General features: G+C 46.1%; 1 protein-coding gene across 14 annotated transcripts in view; it reads right to left on the reverse strand.

Moving 5' to 3' along the window:
• The window catches only part of NCALD (neurocalcin delta), a 365,895-nt gene continuing 341,960 nt past the window's right edge, over nt 1-23,935 (reverse strand). For all 14 annotated transcript variants that reach the window (XM_072949553.1, XM_072949554.1, XM_072949561.1 and 11 more), the window contains 3 exons: nt 18,101-18,497; nt 4,954-5,059; nt 1-2,667 (listed from right to left, as the gene is read on the reverse strand). In XM_072949553.1, coding sequence (XP_072805654.1) covers nt 2,570-2,667; nt 4,954-5,059; nt 18,101-18,478 — 582 coding nt within the window. In that variant the 5' untranslated portion in view covers nt 18,479-18,497 and the 3' untranslated portion in view covers nt 1-2,569. The remainder of the gene's footprint in view (nt 2,668-4,953; nt 5,060-18,100; nt 18,498-23,935) is intronic.

A 23,935-nucleotide genomic window follows, 5' to 3' on the forward strand; every position in this document is an offset into this window, starting at 1 on the left:
TTCAAGTCATAAGCCACTTTATTCCAGTCCCTTGAACCGCACAGGCTGGCTTGACTTCAGACAGAACGGACTCCATTTCCAGAGGTCCCTCAACACAGCAATGACAATGAACAGCCCAGCACAGGAGTGACATAAGCCTTCAGGCATTCAGCCTTCTGGGTGCTGCAGAGTCCCGTGGCCACACTCGAGCGCACTGGATTAGACATACAAAGGCCTTCTTGGGAAGGAAAAGAATGAGAAAAACAACCCTCAAGAAAATACAGACAGGGTCAATGGCAGGCCAGGCAAGGACGATTTTCCATCTATCCTGGGCATGTCGGTGTTCGTTAGCCATGCGTCTGCTCTGGTTTTTTAACAGCTGGAGACACGCTTCCCTGCTGCTCACTCCCTAGATCTAGGCTCTAGGGAACAAAGTGAGTCTGGATCAATAAGATGTCATGACCGAGGGCAGAGCCCCGGCTGGCTTTCCCCAACATTAACTGACTCCACCATCTAAGCACTAAAGGGAGAACGAGGTCTTTACTCAAGAGCGTGAGAAAGTGGGGCGCGTCTCCTGAACACTTCCCGCAGATGTGCCGGCTCCCTGGCCACTCTGCACGCCATGCCTTGGGTGGATGCTCTATTTTTCAAAACGAGATTTTGCCACTTGGCCTATGGGGAAACTCGGCAAGTCTCACAGTCTGGAACCACTATGAGAAACTGACACTCAGAGGAAGATGAAGATTATTTTACTGAGTCCAGGTCTCAAAATTTCACCCTGGAAAGTTGGTTCACTTTGGTCAACGGTACAAATTTGGAATTTTACTATCAGTTAAAATGGACTGGAGTGATACATAGGAATCTGGAGGTTGACATGGACACGGTGTCATTTTCTTCATGGTTATGAGCTTCTCCTTCTGCGGTTCATGGTCTATGGGAAGTAGCTTGGCAGCAGACGGACCCAGTGGGGACCCCTCTGCCTTCCCTTGGGACAGGTTCTCCCCATCTACATCCTATAGTGTTTGGGCTTCCCCATGCCTAGTGCTTGTGAAAATATGACTTACCTGTGGCCAGCAACTTTTATTCTTACCTTTCAATTCAAATTAGGGTGTATGAGGTCATCAGACCACACAACAACTCAAATTTGTGTTATCACTTCTGGAAATAGAAATCTGCATTCAAAGAACATGATGATGATGGAAGTACTTTTGGATTCCCCATAGAAGGCCTTGGAAATCACAGACACACTTGCCTGGGCCTTCTTCAAGATGAACCAGATGACTGCTCAACCTCTGACTCTTTTAAGGGCCTCTGGGAGCATGGAAAAGTCAACATTCCAGCTATGGCTTCCTAACCATACAGGTGGACTCGAGCACTGGGAAGTCCTGAGCGTTTATGCTGTTTGGAGGAGGGGGAGCGTCTACAGAATATTGATCTGCTCAGAAAAGCACCACACCTCCAATTCAATACTATCAATCAGCTGCTGGGCTGGGAGGGCGAACCATCACCTCACATCTCTAATAAATATGAAGCTTCTGTTGCTCCAACTGACATGTCCGACTTAAACCTGCCCCACTTAAGTTCTCTAGGCACTACCACTGGAAAAGCATTCAAAATTCAGGCTGGGCCCTAGTCATGGTTACTTTGTACTCTTCTGGAATATATAAAATATACCTGTTGATTGGTGCATTTGTGCAAAGACGGATATGACCTGAAAACAAGACATAGACATTCTTTATAATTGGCTTACTTCACAATAAGCTACTGCAGTCTTCTGTAATAAGATTGTATTAGTGCTCACTAAACATGCATTTCATTTAAACAAGGCAAAACACTTAATTTGGTCAGCAATACCCAATATTTTATATACAACAATCTTTTTTTTTTAAACCACAATAGTAGGCAACAAGATGGATCTGGTTTGGGAATAGAAGTTACCATTTGCTTTTAATTTCCAAAGACACTCATCTTAGCTCAACTAGTGTAAACCTGGGAAGAAATGGCTGAGCCGTCTTTTTCCTCTATTAATTGACCTTAAAATGTTCACAGCTTAGAAACTACAGCCTGCTGGGGAGAGAGTGGGGTGGGCCTCTAGGGGGATCCCCCAGGTCCCTTTAAGAGCCTGGCCCCAGAGGATTCTTCATCCCTGGGGAATCCAGCATCTTCCCTAGGGCATGCGTGACTCCAGACCCAGGTGGGGAGTTTTGTTTTTCAAACAAGCCCCTCAAGCTTGCACTAGAATCACTGGACTGGATTGGTTTTCCCTTGGCTTGCCTCCCCCGAGTCTTCACTTTTAGAACACAGACTCTCGAATCAAAGGGAAAATAATAACAATGAAACATCTTCAGAACAACGAACACCACAAAGTCTGTGCGTGACAGCACTGTCCATGCTCTCCACAAGCGAGCGGGGGCTGCAGACACTCCCACGAAGCGTCCATGACAAAAGAAGCTGAAGGCGGCATGGAGAAAGGTGCATCCGACCACACGGGGAACAGCATCACCGTCAATATTGTTTGGCAAAAAAAAAAAGTTGGAAAAAAAATTCCGAAGGGAACACAAGCAGCTCTACCGTTCGTGGGACGCCGGGCTCAGAACTGGCCGGCGCTGCTGGGGTCGCACTGCAGGAGGCGCACTATGGACGGGTCGCTCTTGGCCCCTCGGATGAATTCTTCCAGGGAGAGTTTTCCTAGAAAGTAAGAGGACCGGTGAGCGGTGGCTGCCGGCAGCTGCACGATCGTACAGTCTTCCCGCAGCATCTTGCGGCAGCAGCGGCTCGCCTCCTCCCGCCTTCCCCCGCCGTGTGAGACCCACCGTGTGTCTTTCCGGGCGGAGACCCCGGGGCAGGGTCTGGTACAGCAGCGCCCCGCCGCCCCCCGGGCACAGCACACGGCGTCCCGGGAGCTCACAGTGTGCCCGGCCCTGGCGTTGCAGGTGGGGGTGCTGGGTGGCCCTAACTAATATGGTGCCTGCCCTCGTGGCCCTTCCAGCTGCAGGCGCCCTGGGGGGCTCCTTCGGGTCACTCGGGTAGGTTTGCTGGAAGAGTGGGCATGTGGGCAGAGGGGCCAGAACAGACATCCAGGGGAAGGGTTCCTTCTTTTGGACGAGGTGTGAGAACAGCTGTCCTTCCCTCCGAGGTAAGGGGGATAGAGAGGGATGTGCTCCAAGCAGAGGGCACCTGCTGGGTCCCTCCTGTAAATCTGGGCACTTTCTTCCTACCGCGAAGGGCTGGAGGAGGGAGAATATCTGGGATTCCACTCCTACCTTGTGTCCTTGTCCTTCCTGCCTAAGCTAGAGATGGTTTTAAATTCCCTTCTAGAAATTTCCTCATGCTGGTCGGGAGGCAAAGCTCCTTCCCCTTCCCTGGCATGGTGGGCAAACCCTGCATTTGGCATCTACATCTGCTCACTGGCTCCCACTAAGCACCTGCGTGCGTTGGGGCTGGCTCCCAGACTGGGGGCCAGATTCTTCTCTCCAAGCCAGCGGCCAGGGGTTAGATGCAAAGAACTCCTACCAAGAGGAGTCTAATGGCAGGAGATTCCAGGTGAGGCCTCTATTCCGGCGCCCCGCCTTGGGGTCCAGAAGCCCTGAGTGGAAGCGCCAAGTGTCCTGGTTGGGCAGAGTCTGACCCCTTGCAGACTTAAAGCCCCTCCCTGTACGGTTTCCACTCTTTTTTTTTTTTTTTTATAACCCAAGGCTTTCCCTTAGGAAAGTACAGGGCTTTCACAGGCAGGGCCCTGTGACCCCAGTGTGGGCGAGTCCCAGCGGGCAGGCTCTGATCTCTCCCAGTGGGGGTTTCATCGTGCGGTGTCGGGGTCGTCTCCCTTCCTTCACACCTGTTCTAAAGAGGATGCGGGCCTGGGCAGGATACAAGTCTACCTGCACTCTTCTGGAGCATCAGCAAATCATGCAGTTTAACGTCAGCGAGTTTATTAGTCCCTTAAAAGAATACTGTTTATTAAGTCTTTGCAAAACAAACTTTGCTGTGACTCAAGGCACAAAAAGAAACGGGATGTAATGGCACCTTTGTCAAGCAACAAAACAAACAGACTGGCCTGTACCCTGCAAACCCGGATACTCTAGCAGCTGGTGCCCCAGAGGGCACAGGGATAGAAACGGAGGCTCACTCTGCAACAAAGCCTTCCGTCGGGGGTATACCGGTGCATCCACTCATCACTGACAAGAATCGCTGGGGAAGCCCAGCAGAACACGGGAGCCGGAAATAGCAGCAAGAGCAACAGATGACTGGGGCTTATTACGGACTGGGCTCTGTGCGAACACTTTAAACGCAGGTATTACGTCTCCATGGGGTTGCCAGGTTTGGCAAATAAAATACAGAATGCCCAGTTAACTTTCAATTTCAAATAAACAATTTCTTCAGTATGTCCTAAATATTGCATAGGGCATGCATACATTAAAAATTCATTTGTTATTTATCAAAAAGTCAAAGTTAATTGGGCCTCCTGTGTTCTATCTCGCAATCCAACATCTAAAACCCACTGTTCTGGAGTTTGAAATCCGTCCCTCCTTTCATTTTGGCTTGCTCTGCATCCCCTTGTTGGGCCTGAATTATGGGTGGCTCCCTCAGAGTGGAACCTGCTGGTCACCTAAGCCCCCAGCAGCTGAGGGGCCCTGCTTGGCTCCAGGAAACCCGACACTTTGGAGCAGGTGCAGGAGACCCCAACAAAACCCCTTGGACAGGCTGAGAGGAAGGCTACCAGGGTCAGGATGGACACCAAGCCCCTCCCCACCTTCTGACTAGCTGGCCTGCAGGATCCAGCCTGCTGTGGACCACTCTGGTCCTCCTCCATCCTCCTCTGGCAGGTGACATGCAGGACGAGCCACTTTCACAAAGGGCCTTGAGCCAGGTCCTTACGGTCTGTATCTTGTCCTCAAGTGGCATTTCCCAGCGGCACACCCCAGCCCCTCCAGCAGCCCCCACTCTGAGCGAAGCAAAGCAGCCATGGCCTCCTACCGTCTCTGTTGGTGTCCATCTGGCGGAAGATCTTTTCTGTCCTCTTCTCTGGGGTTGACTCATCTTCAGGCATTTTCATTACGGAGGAAACCATCTTATAGATCGCCTGGGGACAGAAGCAGCACCGTGGTAAGATGGACACATGCTTTGGTTTGGCACACAATGGCCCTGTTATTAAGCCTCCCAAATACAGGGGTGAAAAGCACGCCGCCCCTTCACACAGAGAGCTAGCTCGGTTCCTGCCGATCTGCTCTAAAAAGAGACATACAATTGCTGGTGAGAGCAGCCAGGCCAGCGGAGCTGGTCCAGCACTAAGACCCTTCAGGAACGACAGTGGCAGGGAGATCCACTCGCCCCCCAGTGTCTAACTTTAATGTGCACGTGAATCCTCTGGGAATCTTGTGAAAATATGGAATCTGACTGAGAAGGGTGGGCTGGGGAGATGGGGAGATGTGGAGCTTGAGACACTGCATTTCAAACGAGGTCCTTGTGTGTTGCTGCCGCTGTTCTGACGTCCCTGCTCTCGGGCTATAGACGACATTCCTCAGGACAGAGAGGCAGGTTGGTGTCTATGTGGTCTCTCCCTGCATCCCTCAAGGATGATAAACACTGACCTCAGTAAGGACCTGCCCTCCTCTTCTCCCAGACAGACATTACCAATCCGCCCCAGTGCTCTTTCCCCTTGTATGTGGCAGTCATCTTGCATTCCTTCTCAGCAAGCTGTCAGGTGTCCCCAGGATGGGAACAATCTGCCATCTGAGTTCGGGATTAGATAAGTCTACAGCCTTAGGCTTGAGAGCAACTGAGTACATCTGAAATCTGATGGGCGAAAGAGGATTCTGTAAGGATTCTGAAAAGGTTTTATAAGTGGTACTAAAACTATCTCCCCTACCGCCTGTGGACCCCCCATGGTATTCAGTAAAGGCCTGGAAAGACTCGGCTGTCAAATGCTGTTTTTATTTTGGAAGAATAATGTAAAGTCATTGTTTTCATCCCCAGTCCATGGTTTTGCTACTCAGTTTTAACCCCTAGACAGAGTTTTAGAAAAAGTAGATTTTGCCAGAAGGTGGGCAGAGAGCTCTGGGAAGTTCTGGAGTTTGGAAAAGAAAGGCAGGCAGTGGAGGGGAAGGAGCCTCCAAAGGGGAAATGCGGGAGCCAACAGGCTGCAAAAAGAGATAGTGGCTGAACTTCTCTGCTGTACAGACTTGCTCAGGATCAATCTTGCCTCAATCCCAAAAGTGTTCTGGAGAAATGCGGGTAAATATTATGATCTCAGGAGATAAAACAGGCATGAAAAGTGGACTCACCCAGTATGCTGACCCTTGGGCTGATCCCACCCCATTGGGAACCCTCAGGCCAGGCCCCCTGAGTCTGACTTGAACCCACCCAAAGCCCTCACTGAATTGTAGTGAATCTTTCTGGGAGGAGGGCCAGCTGGGAGTCCTGGCCCCGCCTGGGGATGGGTGTCCCTGGGTAAGGAAGCTTGGTCACAGTCAGCTTTCCCAAGAGACATTCACTGAAGTGTGTTCCAGAGGTGAGGGGCAGGCCATGCTCCGGCTTCCTGCTCGTCCCCCATTGCTGTCCCCTAGCCCAGGTCCACCTGCCATCTGTGCTGGGGTTAGAGTGCCACATGCCAAGCCAGTGGGGCACCTGGCTCCTTGGTGGGGCTAGAAGAGGCTGCAGAGGTAGAGACTGTTTTACAAATGGGGAAACAGAGGTGCTGGGCTTCCAGGGCCAGGTGACTATTTAGAATCAGGAGTAGAAAGCAGGGGTCTCTCCACACCAGCTGGGTCTTGAGGTCCTGATGCCCTCTGCTCAGCTTTCTTTGCTCTTACATGGAAGTTTTTCTGTAATCTTAATCCAAAGAGGAATCGGTGACACTAACCGATGAACACACATACATACACACCCCCCCCAGATGTCATACTTACACAGTCTAAATATTTTGTGAATTTGTAAGCTCAGGAATCTTAGAACAATGAGAAAACAGTGTCCAGAAATCAGCCCCCAATTAGACCACCAGCACATCTCTTTAGAGGTGCAAGAGATGACCCGTTTCAGGAGCTGTAGAGCGGATATGGGCGGGGCATCTATGGGCACATAATAAGTTGGCTTTTGGCTGGGTCTTAAGGATGCTGTGTAATCAAGCTTCCTTCCAAGTCTGTTCTGGCCTCAGCAAGGTCCCAGTGTAGCAAGTAAACCCACCGGACTGGAACACTTCTTGGAGCTCTCAGTCTCTAAGAGTTGAAGCTCATGAAATTCTCCTTCTTTGCATTCTGGAGGGAAGTCAACTGTATAATAATCTAGAGATTTTTCTCTTACTACTCTGGTTGAACCAATGAGTGAAAGAGTAAAAAGCCAGATGAATGTGTGATAGAAAACAAGGCTCTCACACCCAACAGAAAGTCTTCAAGAATTTAGTCTTTAGCTGTTAGGCTAAAGGAATTGGGTGGGAGCAGAGAAATGAGGGCAGCTCACACAAAAACAAAAACAAAACAAAAATGAAGGAGGCAGGGTGCCCTTATGTGAGTGTATTTGCAAACGAGGCTGCTGGGATTGTGCAGGAGGTGCATGGCTGAGTGTGCTGTGGGGTTGAGGAGGGAGTGAAGGCACGTTTAAGAGACTAACATTTCCAGATGGCTGTCATAGCACTCAGACGAGATTTTTTTTTTAAATGTGCATCAGCTCACAGAAAGGGATTAGTGGATTATTCACAAAACCAGGTCTAGGACATGGGTGATATCAGAGCAGTGAGCAAAGAGGAGAGGTGACAAGTCCTAGGGGTCCCAAGAGTGAGTAAGTGGGTGACAGCCTTGCAAAAGCTCGCTGGGGAATGTGTCCCTCTGCCTCTCTTCCACGGCACCGGCAGCCCAGCACTGGCTGCTGTTAGGACTTCAAAGTCTAGGCGGCCACAGCGCGGGGAGGGGACAGACACAGCCCCAGACAGACTCTGAAACAAGTCATGCCTTTTCTTAGCTCCAGCTGCCCCCCACCCCCTCAATTTAATGGGATTAAGCCATTAAGAGGCCAGGCTACTTCCCTACTTTATTTTTAGCAATGTCAATGAGACACCCAGCAGGGACATCCTGTTTTTAATTAAACTTGAAGAGCCCTATTCTTGTCTCTGGGTAAATATGTCTATGGGACACCCAGGAGCCCAGCTGTGCTCTGCCCTGCGCAGACTTAGGGCAGTGCCATCTGTGGCCAGGGGTCTTAGTAGCCTCCTCATGGCCTGTGTGTGTGTGTGTGTTTCTTTTTCCCTCTGAATGAACCACCTCTAGGGATGCTGGAAAGGAAGGACTTATATCTGAAACGATTAGAAGTTGGGGGATTAACTGAGGGCAGGCACAATTCCAAGAGCTAAAGTTCAGTCTTCTCTCTGAAGGAAACCAGACTGACTTTTCATCAGATGATGCAGGGTTTCTAACAGGACACACCAGGCCCCAGGACAACCCGCCAAGGGCAAAGGAAGTGAGGCAGTTCAAGGTTGTTTTAGACTATGCATAGAGAGCAGGCCCCTGCCTGGGAGGCTAGGCCACGCCAGGAAAGGCGGGAGAGACAGGCCCTGAGGACCCCTCTTGGAAACACTTTTAAAATGGGATCAGTGTCTATGTATCTAGAACGGCACAAGCATTTTTCTGTTCAGAGCTAGAGGGATACACTGTGAGTAACTTCCACAATGTTCTACCAAAGTCCTGGAGCTGCCTTCACAGACGGGGGGAGGCGGGGGGGAGAATAAGGGGCCTACACCTTTTTTCAACCAAAGCAGCTCCATTCTTCTATTAGGTTTCATGTAAGATTTTACTTGAAAAAACTAGCTTATTTTTGCCCAGTCCCATTCCCCCAACTTTTATATGTGTGTCTGTTTCTAAGTAGTCCTACCATCCATCCTGTAATTAAGTCAAAGACATCTTTGGTACCTCTCTCCCGTCTATCTCCACATCCAGGCAGTCGACTAGACCTATCAAATCTGCATCCTTAATAGTTTCCTAAATTTATCATTCTTGCGCATCCCTCCTGCCACCGTCTTGTTTCAAGTCAGTGGTGGTACCCATCATTTTTAGATACAGGTGATGACTATTTTTTTCAGTCTTATGTAAAGTGCTCTACAAAGGCTGCTTCAAAAGACCTCTTGCAAAGACCCCATTTGCTTTCCTAAACAGACATTCTGGAGCTGCTGTGTTTTAGGACTTCACATTTGGTGGGGGGGGGGGGTGAGTAATACAGTTCAGTTCTGGAACGTCTGACTGAGGTACCAGTGCAGTGTCTTAGTGGAGAAGTCCAGTAACAGCTGGACAGAGCAGAGGTGAAGATCAGGAAGTGATGTGTTTCTTCATCCATGAAACATTGTTAATAAAGCTGTTTCGAGGTTTAAATGAGATAATGCACGTGTACAAGGTTGACTAGTGTCGGGCAAAAATTTATGTCCACCCAACGGGACCTTATTTGGAAATAGGGTCTTCACAGATGTAATCAAGTTAAAATGAGATCATACTGGATTGGGGTGGGCCCTAATCCAATGATGCGTCTTTATAAGAAGAAGGAAATTTGGACACAGACACAAGGGAAAATGTCATGTGGTGACTGGACAGATGCAGCTGCAGTCTGAAAACCACCAAAGCTCGCCAGCCATCACCAGAAGCCAGGACAGAGGCACGGAGCAGACTCCCCGCCAGGAGTCTCTGGAATGGAACCAGCCATGCCCACGCCTTGATTTTGGATTTCTGGCTTCCGGAACTGTGACGGGAAAATTTCTGTTGTTTGAAACTGCCGAGTTTATGGTAATTTGTTACAGCAACCTAGGAAACTAATACAGTGCGGAAAACACTTAACACAACGCCTGGCCCATGACAAGCACTGAGAAGAGGGGACTTCCCGGAGGGAGCGAAAGGAAAAGAGAGTGAGGCTGCAACGCTGCTGGGGAATATCCACGTTTAGGGAGTGGAAGGAGGAAGGAGTCCACAAAGGGCCCCTGGAGGGCACGGCGGAGAGGGGCCTTTGGGTGGCGGCGCTCACCCATGGCGCCAGATATGTAACTCAAACTCCATAATGTGCCTTGTCATTTTAAGATTAACCTCCTCATAAGAAAGGGATAAGCCAGACACAGCTGATAGCAAACACTCAGGTTAGTTCTTAGAGAAAGTCACTAGCCTAAGCAACTGCTGTAAGGAATTTTCTCCAGGAAAGAAACTGAAGTTGGATTCCAGAGTGGCATCTGTGGGCCACACTCATCCTGGAGAATTAGGCAAGAGTTTGGAGCTGAATTCCCAGAGGCCATGTCAAGATGGACTAGAAGCTCTCACCCCCACGCCTTTCCCCCCACCCCACAATCAGAAGAGCACAGTGTTTCAGATCTCAAATTAAAAATGACAGAGTATTTATGGCACCAATTTAGAAAGATTTGGAAGAAAAAAAATGCTGCTCCAGACATGGTTCTAGAAAGAACGTAACGAAGTCTTTCTTGTCCTGATTTTGATCATTTGTGGCACGAATGCTCACAAACTGGTTGGCTGAATTGGTCACAGTGGTGCTCTGGAGACGAGGTCAGGTTAATTTGTGCATCTGTTTGGTGTTTGTGGACAGCCAACCTTGGCAACCATAAGCTCCCTTCCTCTTGCTTCATCTGGTTGCTGTATACATACTTATGCCTTATTCTGATGAGTTGAATCAGAAAAAAAAAATTCCCATTCAGCTAAAAGAAACCAAAAAAACACAACCTTTTATGATGGGCTGTCAGTATAAGCCCAACCTCCTTTCTTTAGGTTTCATTCATTCAAAAGGTGCGACAATGTAGACAAAGGGTGATAGGAAGTTCGAACTGCTCATCAAAAGTTCCAATTAACCTTGAAGCACAACTAGGAGGGGGATCTGATTCTAAGACAACACTTACTTGAAAACCAAGTATTTTCAAAGCAATCATTAACATCCAAGTAATGAGTATGCTAATTAGAAATTATTCCAACCTGGTCGTTAAAGTGAGCTCCCTGAGAACTGCCAAGGCTGACACTGAGTTAGCTCAGATATTCCTTTCAGGAAAATCTCACTGGAATTTGAGAACAAATTCAGACAGGCCATCCCCCCAACAGTCCCAGTGCACAAAGGGCACCTCTGGGCTCAGGTCAACAGTTCGGACTTGGGGAATTCCTGGTGCCAACCACATTCTCTCTTGGAAAGGTGATCTTTCTGTTACCTGAATCCTGTGCGCTTCAGAGCAGCCCAGAAGTTTTAGCTTCTTCCCAGCTGGGCTGGTAGGAAAGACAACAGCTGAAGAAGACTGGGAACTCCCAAAATTATCAGTACACGAATATCTCTTCTGTGAATTCCACCAGTCAGCGGTCTTGTTGGGTTACCTCCCTTTGTTTTGTGAACATACAGTTTATAACTAGGTATATGTAATGTAAAACCTAATGGAAGATTCGATTACCTTGTCCTTTGAATGGGAAATGACCTCCCTTTATTTTGCAGGGAAACATCCCGTCCCAGCTCTGGGAATGTTGTAGGACAACAGCAGCCTGCATTTACTGAGTGATGCCCCATGAGAGGCACTGTTCTAGGTGCTCGACTTGTAATAACAGTTTAACTCTTACAATTACTCATGAGGCAGGTGCTACGATTAGTTCCAGTTCACAAATCATGAGAACAATGCACAGAAAGGTTAAATTACTTCCTTGATGAAGAGAAGGAAAAGGAGATGGGAAAAGGAGAGAAGTAAGGGGATACGAACCGCTTCGCCCAAGACGCCCCCTCTCACACGCCAAACCTTCCCTTGGCCTCCTCTTCATCTTTGTTTTGGATACAGGTGGTCAATTTTTGTCGAAGCTTGTGATTTTCACTCAATCATATGAGTAAAGAACGCAGCTTATGTACTCCTACGCGAGGACAGTCCTGTAGTTAAAAACGTGTTCTTTCAAGGGTCCTAGTTACTTTCAAGAGAACAGAAAGGGGGCCAGTTTCCCTCCACGTTCTTCCTGCATTCTTCCCTGGGAGTGCTGTGGTCCTGCTGCTGGACCCCTAAGTTTATGTTCCCTCGTCCCCGAGACCCCAGAGGGCACCCAAGCACTCATTGTTCAGTGGGCAGTGCCACTCACGTACTCACTGGCCCCTCCCTCAGACACGGCCTGTGCTGGGCTGGGTGTGGGTGCTCAGACCTGCCTCTGGCTGGGCTGAGGGACAGGGAACTGTGCAGGGCAGGAAGGATTCTCCTTCCTCTTGCAGTGGGGGGCTGACACTGGCCCCTCTGGAGAGGATCTGCTATAGCAAGAGAAAGGTCAGAGCTGTGATCTGGCTTAAGACTTGTGAGAGGTGGTTTTGAAGCAATAATAAAATACTGGGCTTAAATCATGTTCCTAAGTTTGTCACTTAAAAAAACAAACACATGAATGTGAAAATATTCGTCTGAGACTCTAAAAATAATCTGCATATGGTTTTGCTTATTCACCCAGATGCTGATATAGCATAAAATGATTTTTTTAAAAAAAGAAACATAACTGCAGTTTGATATATGTGTAGACTGAATAATGGCCCTCCAAAAATGTGCATGTCATAATCCCTGAAACCTGTGAATATGTCACCTTACATAGTAAAAGGGACTTTGCAGGTATGATTAAGTCAAGGATCTTGAGATGGGGGGGTAATTCTGAATTATCTGGGTGGTCCCAGTGTACTCACATAAGCAGAAGAGAGAAGCAGAGTGAGACACCCAAAGGAATGACAACGTGAGAGGAACTCAATCCACTGTTGCTGGCTTTGAAGATGGATAAAAAGAGCTACAAGACAAGGAATGTTCCAGAGAGTAGGAAACAGATTTTTCCCCTAAAAAATCTCCAGAAGGAAAACAAGCTGTGGACGCTTTGATTTTAGCCCAGTGAAACTGACTTCAGACCTCTGACCACCAGAACTGTAAGATAATACATTTGTGTTGTTATAAGTGCTCAGTTTATAGCATTTTGTTACAGCAGCAAGAGGAAACTAATACAGTGTATTTCAGCATTACACAGTCCACGGTAGAGTCCTTCCTACCAATGTCAGGAGAAACAAAAGGATTCCAGCTTGTTACCACCAACGGTATTCTGTGGATACCAAAATTAAACCATAGGAAGCAACGCTAGGTAAGAAAAACTAGAAAATTTATGGAGTCCTACCCTGCATTTGTTGTCAAGTCTCACTGTAAACGTGCTTGGACCCCAGTCTTCACCCTGACTGGTTATTAGCATTTGTAGGTGAACATCATGAACCTGCATTTTGCATTAAATGGCTTGAATTTCTGAGTCTTGGAGGGACAGGCGTTCAGCCAAGAATTTATGTGCTGACCCTTGTAATCAAGCTGCAGTTTGACTCACTTTAACAAATACAGCCTTAATTTATGTGTGCTTCTGCCAGCCCAGAGCTCACCTCCATCTCATCACTTTCTAACTGATATCTTCCCAGGCACAAAGCAGACACCTAACAGACAGTGACTCCTCTGAAGTAATTGTAGCATGTAGCAGATAAGCGTTTTCCTAAGCGGTGCTAACCAGTTAGAATCGAAAAAAGAGAAACCCCACAGAGGCACACAGCTTCTTGGCACAGTGACGAGGCCTGGAGTGTGGACTTCCAAAGAAGAGGGGATTGATGAAAGGAAAAGAAATCGAGTCGTAAGTTTAGTAACATCCTACAGCAAATTCCTGTTCATCCAGAATCACCGAAAAGCAGGGATTAGCATAAGAATGAGACAGAATACATGAATTGTCCATTTGCAAAGTAGCAGAATAGAATAAAATGGCCCTTAATAGGAAAATGGTTCTAAATTAAATTTAGTCTCACTGACAATTTGGAAGGTGCCTCAGGGTGCTGCAAGATTTCCTCTCTCCGGTCATGAATATTAACCATCGGGTGCTGTGCTGCAGAAAAGAAGGTAGGAACCTTGAGCCTTCCATCTGCAGGCATCTTAAAGATCCCCAAGTCTATAAGCTTTATTAAGGAATCTGTGCCCTTCCAGTTATAACCTGAAAACTGACTGTGGACCTGCGAGTGGACAGAGCTGTGTCGTAGTCAAGAAAGTGCCTTGTTAAGGTGAACGCATCTTCATTCTGGGGATCAATTTTTACACCTGGTGCTGAACCTGGAGCGAGTCAGCAAGGGCTCAGCACCTTCGGCACATTCTCTGCAACGTTTCACTCTCCCTTGCAAACTGGATGCCCCAGCACAGGAACGTGTCTGTTCTCCTCCCTGTGCTGTTTATTCCCAGCTACTTAGTGGGTGCTTAACCACCAGTGTGGAAGCAGTATGTGAATGATTCTTGATTTCCATAAACCCACGTAATCGGGACGGTCCTCCACGCCTGAGGATCTACATCTTCAAAACTGGCCATCACACCTGGACTAGGGGTAGCCAGGAGAACTGTGCAAAAGGAATGTACCTGTCCCTTTCTCTGCAGTGAGCCCGAGGGACAAAGGGGCGGTGCACAGCACCCACAGATAAAAAGGAGAGACGAAAGAAAACTAATTAAAATGAAAAACCACCTTTTAAATCTTCACGTGTAAAGATTCAGAACAACTGGAGAAGTGCAAAGATAGAGGGCACCCTTGGCTCACTTCAGGGGTACATTTGGAAAAACAATTTGGCAGACTCCATCAAGAGCCTTAGAAATAAATGCTCATTCCTTTTGGCCCAGTAACTGCACTTCTGGGAATCCATTCTAAGGAAATAATCTTAAATATAGAAAAAGCTTCATGCACAAGAATTACGTGTTTGTTATTTCATTTTAAATGTTACAGTATTATGTATAATAACAAAGACTGGAAACAACCTAAATATCCAACAATAAGGGGCAATTAGGTAAATTATGATATGTTGTATGACTATTATGCAGTCATTAAAATATCTGTGTTGAATGTTTCAGTAGCATGAAAAATGCTTGTGTTATGATGTTAAGTGAAAATGGCAAGACACAAAATTTCGTATACATTATGAAATCAATTAGATATTTTTAAGTGCATGGAAATAGGACCAGGAGGATTAGAAAATTATTAGCAATGATTCCCTTTGTGGGTGAAGTGGAGAATTTGTCTATTTTTCTTTTTTTTTCTATAGTCCCCACATTTTTTTGTAGATATTATATTTTTCATATATTTATCTTCGGGGGAGGGGAGAAGCTTTTTATTTTTGTTAAAGATCCTTCTCTCTGAGGGATTCGTTCAACACAGCTTATTCAGATAGTTACTATTCCGGGCGAAGGAAAAGCCACTGGTGGCCCAGGGAGAAAGGAAGAGGGGCTGACGGACCCGGGGGTCTCCTCACAGGAGTGCTCGTTTGGATTCCCGTTCCTGCAGTGTGGGCAGCTGTCACTCTAACTGCCCATGGGCTTCAGTCCCCCCGGCCCAGGAGCAGACCCCGGGCCTCAGTCACAAGGCTCAATAGCAGGTGAATAGTGTTGCTCTCTTTCGGGCTCTGTCCTTAATTTCTGTTACCACATTTTCTATGGACCTTTGAAAGCAAGTGTCAACACCTCCACCTGTGTCCTCATCAGCTGAATCCTTTTTGACTCCTTGTGTTACACCCTCTTCCCTGCTTCCAGCACCCCACGAGGTCTCCCAGGGGCTGCAGCCCTACCTCTGCACCCAAATGTCCTGGGATAAGCATTGGCCTCTGAGATGAGCCCTCCAGGAAGCCGAATGCTCACTTTTTTGCACCAGCTATTTGCTGCCAGGTGCGTCCCCCTTGTGTCCCACTCACCTACTAAGATGGTGAGTGACTGCCAGCCCTACATGGGCTACCCGCCCCCCTGGTCCTTCTTTACTGAAGCTGAGGGTACAGTAAAGTTCCTGATCCTCCCCCAAGCTGTGTCCCAGTCTCCTTAGCTTGGTTCCTGTCCCACCCCTGCAGACGAAGCTGTCACTGCCATAACTATAGCTCCTTATGCCCCCTCCCCACCTCCCCAAAGTCTGCTGGGATCTCACAGGAAAATGTGGCCAACACTAGAGCCCCTTCTCCTGTTCCCTGTAGGAAATTTACTCTGGGTAAGTGATTTGGGGAAATAAAATGGAGTGCTTCCTATTAAAATGATGGAGGTCTCGATTCTGCACTGTTTGTATCTCTGATTAAACAGAAGCTAGGCTAAAGATCCCTACTTTTATTCAAGAGTCTAATAAAGTTGGAAATTAATGATGAGGATGACGATGAACTTTCCTATGTAGCTGGCACTGTGCTAAGCATTGAACAAGGAGAGTCAATCTAGTCTTTAAAAAAAAAAAAAACTCCAAAGGAGGCAAGAATATACAATGGAATAAAGACAGTCTCTCCAGCAAATGGTGTTGGGAAAACTGGACAGCAGCATGTAAAACAATGAAGCTAGAACACTCCCTTACACCATATACAAAAATCAACTCAAAATGGATCAAAGACTTAAACATAAGACAAGATACAATAAACCTCCTAGAGGAAAACATAGGCAAAACATTATCTGACATACATTTCAAAAATTTTCTCCTAGAAGAAATAAAAGCAAGAATAAACAAATGGGACCTAATGAAACTTACAAGCTTCTGCACAGCAAAGGAAACCATAAGTAAAACAAGAAGACAACCTATGGAATGGGAGAAAATTTTTGCAGACGATGAAACCGACAAAGGCTTGATCTCCAGAATATATAAGCAGCTCATATGACTCAATAAGAAAAAAATAAACAACCCAATCCAAAAATGGGCAGAAGACCTAAACAAGCAATTCTCCAAGGAAGACATACAAATGATCAAAAGGCACATGAAAAAATGCTCAATATCACTAATTATCAGAGAAATGCAAATCAAAACTACAATGAGGTATCACCTCACACCAGTCAGAATGGCCGTCATTCAAAAGTCCACAAATGACAAATGCTGGAGAGGCTGTGGAGAAAAGGGAACCCTCCTACACTGCTGGTGGGAATGCAGTTTGGTACAGCCACTATGGAAAACAGTGTGGAGATTCCTCAAAAGACTAGGAATAGACTTACCGTATGATCCAGGAATCCCACTCCTGGGCTTGTATCCAGAAGGAATCCTACTTCAGGATGACACCTGCACCCCAATGTTCATAGCAGCACTATTTACAATAGCCAAAACATGGAAACAGCCCAAATGTCCATCAACAGATGACTGGATAAAGAAGAGGTGGTATATTTATACAATGGAATACTACTCAGCCGTAAAAACCGACAACATAATGCCATTTGCAGCAACATGGATGCCCCTGGAGAATGTCATTCTAAGTGAAGTAAGCCAGAAAGAGAAAGAAAAATACCATATGAGATCGCTCATATGTGGAATCTAGAAAACAAAAACAAAAACAAACAAACAAACAAACAAACAAAAACAAAGTGTAAATACAGGACAGAAATAGACTCATAGACAGAGAATACAGACTTGTGGTTGCCAGGGGGGCGGAGGGTGGGAAGGGATAGACTGGGATTTCAAAATTGTAGAATAGATAAACAAGAGTATACTGTATAGCACAGAGAAATACACACAAAATGTTATGATAAATCACAGAGAAAAAAATGTGACAATGAGTGTGTATATGTCCATGAATGACTGAAAAATTGTGCTGAACACTGGAATTTGACACAGCATTGTAAAATGATTATAAATCAATAAAAAATGTAAAAAAAAACTCCACAGCAGGGGGCACTGTTGGTAGTTCCATTTTACAGATGAGGACACTGAGGCTCACTTAGGTCAACTGGCTTCATTAAAGTCACAGAGGTAGTGGCTGAAAGGGGCAGGATTTAAGCCCAGGTCAGAGTTTGGTCAATAAATATCACTGCAGGCTGGGCCCTTGCAGTGAATGGATGGAGTGGCCTTGGTGAGCATGACCAGCTGAAGAGTGCATGTCCATCTGTGTGTGTCAGGGGTTGTCACCACAAAGCACCAGGTGACCTATTCCAGGTAAGAATGTGGGCCCGGTGTTGCCAGAGCTCCTGAGTTTCCAAGAGAGGCCATGCAATCTGCACTTTGATATGCGATCACCCTCTTTTGTATACAGGTTCGACATTTTCAGAAACACTGGCTAGGCCAAATCAGTGCCCAGGTGGGCCACCAGTTTGCAATCTCTCCACTAAGCTGTCCCGTGGGCCTTCCAGCTCTTCTTTGTGACCCACGCTCTTCTCTTTGGACGGCCGAGGGCTACGTACCTGCACGATCTCCAGCATCTCTGCCTTGCTGATGTAGCCATTCCCGTCCAGGTCATACATGCTGAAGGCCCATTTCAGCTTCTGCTCCAGCTTCCCCCTCGATGTCACACTCAGGGCTATGATAAATTCTCTAAAGTCTATTGTCCCATCTCCGTTAGCATCAAAGGTGCGGAAAACGTGCTCTGCAAATTTGGAAGCATCCCCGTAAGGGAAAAAGTTCCCGTAAATTTTCTTAAACTCCTCCATTGACAAATGTCCACTGGGGCAGTCTCTCAAGAAGCCTTTGTACCATTCCTGGATCTCGTGCTCCGTGAAGTCTGTGCTTTCCAGCAAGTCCTGCATGACCTCTGGGCGCAGCTTGCTGTTCTGTTTCCCCATCTTGGCAGCAAGAATTCAGCTGCAGATAGAAAAGAATAGAGTATATATAATTTTTAAACTGTTTCTTTAGAGGCACATGTTATAATCTGTGATTGTTCCTCTGGGGAAAAGAAAGAAATTGTATTTTAGTCCAATAACACTGTCTAGGGTTTTCCAACACTGTGGTCAGCCAAACAACATGCAGAAAGATAGGCAGGCAGAGATGCAGGGCAGAAATGTCATTGACCAGAAAACTGACACTTCTTTTACACAGAGCCAACCTAAAAACAGGAGATTCGTAATGAAAGAGAGAGAGAGAGAGAGAGTTAATTGGTTACTTAGCTCTGCCTTATCTATTTGCAAGAGGTTGAGCGGGACTTGAAGAAGACTGGGGCTCTAACCCCCAATCCAAGTACCAGCAGGGAGAATTAAAGGGGAAGTGCTTTGTGAATGAAGTGCTTGGGCTCCTTCTGAATATTATAAATGTGGGCATAAGTAAAGAAAATAGAAACCTATCTAATTCCATTAAATGCTACCAAGCTAGGTCATTTATTTAGATCCACAACAGCAAATCACTGTCAACACTGGGTTTCGATGGTAAAGATGATGCTTCATGAAGTTGTTTATGTCCTATGATCGTGGCTTATGAAAGTGGCCAAACTTTCCTTTTCAAAATACAAATGACTTCATATTTTCTTATTGTAATAGCAGCACGTCCATAGCAAGCTGGTAAAACACAGTGATGCATGAAGAGGAAGTCAGCATCATTTCAAATCTTAACACCTAAGAGATAACCACTGCTAGCATTTTGGGGTGTGTCCTTCTAGATTTTTTTATATGCACCCTTACCTAAATATGCTATTAATGTATGTTTTTAATACATTTACATTTCAAAAAATAAGAATATGTACCCTTTTGTTATCTATTTTAAAGCAATATAAATTGAGGAATAAAGGCGCCTTTTATTAGTTGGGAAAAATCCTGTAATTACCATCTTCCCAGTCACAGGGCGATTCAACATTAATTGAGCGCTATATACCAGGCACATTTCTGGCGCTGTGGATGCAAAGAAGAGTCAGATGAGCCCTCTCCTCCTTAAGGGGCACCCAGTTGTGTATGTGTGGGGGTGATGATGGCATTGAGAGGGCAACACAGTAAACATTCAAAACGTGGTATCAGGAGACTGGACATGGTGCCGTGAGAGTACATACAAAGGACACCCAAGCCAAAAGGAGACATGGGTGCTATCAGGGAAGCCTTCTTGGAGGAGGTGACATCTGAGCTTAGTTCCCCTGTCTACAGTCTTTATGATTTAAGCATGGTCAAGATAAATCCCTTTTCATAAAGGAGCTCTGCACTTATATTTTACATTTTTCTTGTATTGGAAAATTATAGAATTATAAAAGGTAACACATCCCCATTTTAACAATGATTCCCACTTTCCTTCGAGATTTTCACTTTGTGGTGTTTATGTCTGCCTTCCTCCCACTTCGAGGTGAGCTCCTTGAGATGGAACCTCCGTTGAAGTTACTTTGTCTCTGTAGAGCCCACCATAGATAACACTGGGTGAGTTAGTGAACGAAGGAATGACTGATAGATAAACAATTACAACATGGAAATGTGGAATAATCTTCTTGAAAAGGAGTCTTTCCGCACTAGCTTTCAGAACATTGAGACACAGCTAGTTGGTAGTTAAGACTTGGTCTAAGGATCACTTTTTTCCCCCTAATTTTATTGAGATATAATTAATATAGAACATTGCGCACAATTGAGGTATACAACATAATGACCTGATATATGCATATATTGGGAAATGATCACCACAGTAAGTTTAGTTAACATCTGTCATCTCACACAGTTACAGGTTTTTTTTTTCTTCTGTTAAGAACTTTTAAGTCTACTCTCATAGCAACTTTCAAATATACAACACAGCATTGTGAACTGTAGTCACCACGCTGCACGTTACACCTCCAGAACTTACTTATCGCATAACCTGAAGTTTGTGCCTTCTGGCCGCCGTCACTCTGTTCTCCCTCCCTCCCCTCACCGTTGGGATCTCAGACTGAATTGCCTGTATATCTGTCTGAGGCTCCCACTAAAAATAAACTCCTTGAGGGCAGTGTTTGCATCTCACATGCTCAGATGTCTTTGGCTACATCCACAGTTCAGGAAACAACACGCAATCCTTATTAATTGCCAAGTTGATTGATTTTGGCTCTTAGATAGGCATTCCCAAAGGGTAGAGGAACAGAGTGAGCTTCCCAGTAGCAGGATCAACAGCTGCTAGAAGGAACTTATTTTCAAAGGTCCCCCTTCACTCGGAATCAGGCAGGTACCGTCTTATGCAAGAGGAAAATTAAACTACGACTCCAAACTGAGCACCAACAGAGTTTATGAATTGAAACTTTCCGTAACTTCCACTTCCTTTCTGTGTCCCCACCTCTTTCTTTTTCCTCCAGAAAAAAGGTTGGAAAGGCTGGTTTGTATTAGAATTTTCAAACTGTCATTTCATTGCTAACTTGGCAATTTGCCTGAGGCCAGAATTCAGAAACATGAGGTCATACATAATACATGGATTTACAGAGCTTTGAAACACTTTATGGAATTTACAAGTAATTTTGAGTTTTCCTTTTGGGGAGTTTTTTAGAGTGTGGTGTTCAACCAAACCACTGTTATTACACTTTGGTTCTATACAAATCACCATGTGCAAGGCCTTGGGGAAAAAAAAATGCCACTTTGATATTTAAATCTGCTCTCTTAAAGAGTGATTTATTTCCCAGGATATATAAAGCACTGTTTCCTCAAAACCGAACTTATGTTCCTTCCCCAATGTTTAAAAAGTGCTTCTCATTATTAGCTGTTTTTGCAGTAGAAACAAATTGCCTCAACATTTTGGCTAAGTCTCCCGCTGAGACGGATCTGTGTGCAGCTATTTTTCCGGTAAACAGTAATTAAACCACATTTACAAATTCATTAGCACAGTAAGGCCATAACACAAACCAGGCAGAAGAGCATGGAATAAGTTATCTGGGAAGTGGGTGTTTGCAATTAGTCCAGAATTTGTAGAAAACTACAAATACTTCATGAAGTATGATGTCTGAGCTTGAGAAGAGCGTCTGGCCTCAGTTAGGCGGGATGACAGAAATCTCAGGGGATCTATGACGGAGCTGCAGTCTTGGAGGGAGGACGGAAAAGACAGGAAAATGCCTGAGAATACCTTTTCCTTTTGGAAGACAGGAACTTCTGCTGTTGGAGTTGAAGAGGGGATAAGACAACAGCAGGGAAATGCTACATTAATTAGCAGTCAGGAAAACACATCGTCTAGAGACAAAAGTTGCACCTCAGGTCAAATCCTTTTACTTACTCCATTCAGTCATTAGGACATTTATTTTGTGCCAGTTGAACATAATGGGGAAAAACTCAGGCCGTGGAATGAAAATGCTTGGGTTTAAAGTCTGGCTCTATCGTTGATCAGCTCAGGTAATTCACTTAACTTCCTGGGGCACCTCAGTTTTCTCATCTGCAAAGTGAGTTCAGTTGTATGTGGTCCTATCGCACTGATTTAATGTGAGAATTAAGTGAGATGGTCATGTATGCAGAGCTCTGGCACTGAGCTGGGGCCAGATGCCGCGGTCAGTGAAAATGACATCTTACTCTTGACGGCGCTTCATACATCATTCTATTGAAACTTCAAAGCAACCCTGAGTGATAGGCAGGGCAGCTTTCTCCATTTTATAAGGAAAAAAAGAAAGAAAGAAAAAAGAAAGAAAAAGAGAAAGAAAACTCAGAGAGGCAAAGTGACTTGTTCCAAGTCACACAGCTTGTGAAGGGGTCAAAAGGTAAACTTGATTTGAAAGTGGCTATCCACTGATTTTACCACTACACCCCACTAGCTTTGCAGACAAGCACATACAGAAATTAAGACAACGGTTCCATAAAAAGCCAGAAAGAAGCAGTTAAGAGGGAAGAGACCACCTCCTATTAGAACTCATTCATGTCACAAATATGTGCCAAATGGCTACCCGGAGGCAGGTGTGGCTCCAGGCATTAGGGATTCAGCAGGGAACAAACAGGCAAAACTCCTGTTCTCAGGGAGCTTATAGCCTAGTGGCACGAGACAGAAAATAAATAAGATAAGTAAGTGATATGTTAGCAGGAGAGGAGCTGTGGAGAAAAGTAAGGGGGTTGGGGGGTGCCGGGAATGGGTGAGTGGGTGTTAAAATTTTAGATGAAAAGCCAGGGAAGGCCCCAGTAAGAAAGTGATGTTTGAAAAAGACCAGAGAGGGAAGGAGGTAGCCATGGAGATGACTGGGAGAGGACTATTCCAGGCAGAGAAAACAGCAGCTAACAAGAGTCTGCATAGAGAGCACGCGAGCACACTCAAGGACAGGGCTGGAGCAGGGCGGGAGGAAACCAGGAGATGAGATCCGGATAGTTATGAGGACCAGATGATGTGGGACCAAGAGGTAACCATGAGGACTCTGGCTTGCACTCTGAGTGAGATGCAGCCACTGCAGAATTTTTAGCAAAGAAGTGATTGGAGTGATTTCTATTCTAACAGGATCACCCTGGCTGCTGTGTTGAGAGTAAGCTAAAGAAGGGTAAGGGCTGAGGCGGGAGGTCAGATAGGAGGCCACTGCAGTGACCCAGGCAAGAGATGATGGTGGGTGGAGCCTGGAGAGCAGCAGAGGAGGTGAAAATTGGTGGGATTCTGGACGCAGCTAAAAGGCAGAGTCAACAGGATTAGTTGATGGTTGAGCTGCAGGGTGTAAAAAAGAGAACTGGAAGGATGAAGTTGACATTTACTGAAGTAAGACAAATACAGGAGAAGCAGGGCTTTGGGGTGAGGCAGAGGGCATGACTATTGATGCTTAGCTGTGCATGTTTTAATTCTGAGATGCTTATACATCTGACTGGAGATGTCGAGCAGGCAGTTATTTGGATATAAGAGGTCCAGGGAGGTGATATAAATTTGGGAGTCATCAGTTTATAGATAGTGTTTATAGCCAAAGACTGGATGAGGCACCAAGGAAGGGAATGTGGATAGAAAAGAAAAGGGGTTAAGGACTAAGCCCCGGCTGGCATTGATGTTTAGAATCTAAGACAGGTGAAGGAATCAGCACAGGAGAATGAGGAGGAATGGCAGCGAGGAGGTAGGAAAACCCAGAGGCTGGAGTTATGCCCTCTCCATCGTCCTGTGCCCTCCCTTTGTACCCACTCAAGGTGGCTCATGGGAAGTGCCCAGTATGGTGGCACTGTGGGAACTGGAGCTCTTGGTTTCCAGTCTGAATCTTGTGCTCTCCCCCGACCCCAGCCCGTCCCGTTCCAGCAAAGGACACCATTTCCGCCCAATTGTTCGCTCCAAACCCCTAGGGCTCCTCTGTGATTCCATCAGCAGGTGCTGTTGATTCTGTCTCTAAGATTTGTCTCAGACCCACTCAACTCTCATCATCTCCATTGTCACCACCTCAGCCTGAA

The sequence above is a fragment of the Vicugna pacos genome, chromosome 25 (genome assembly GCF_048564905.1).
Source record: "Vicugna pacos chromosome 25, VicPac4, whole genome shotgun sequence".
Lineage (NCBI taxonomy): Eukaryota > Metazoa > Chordata > Mammalia > Artiodactyla > Camelidae > Vicugna > Vicugna pacos.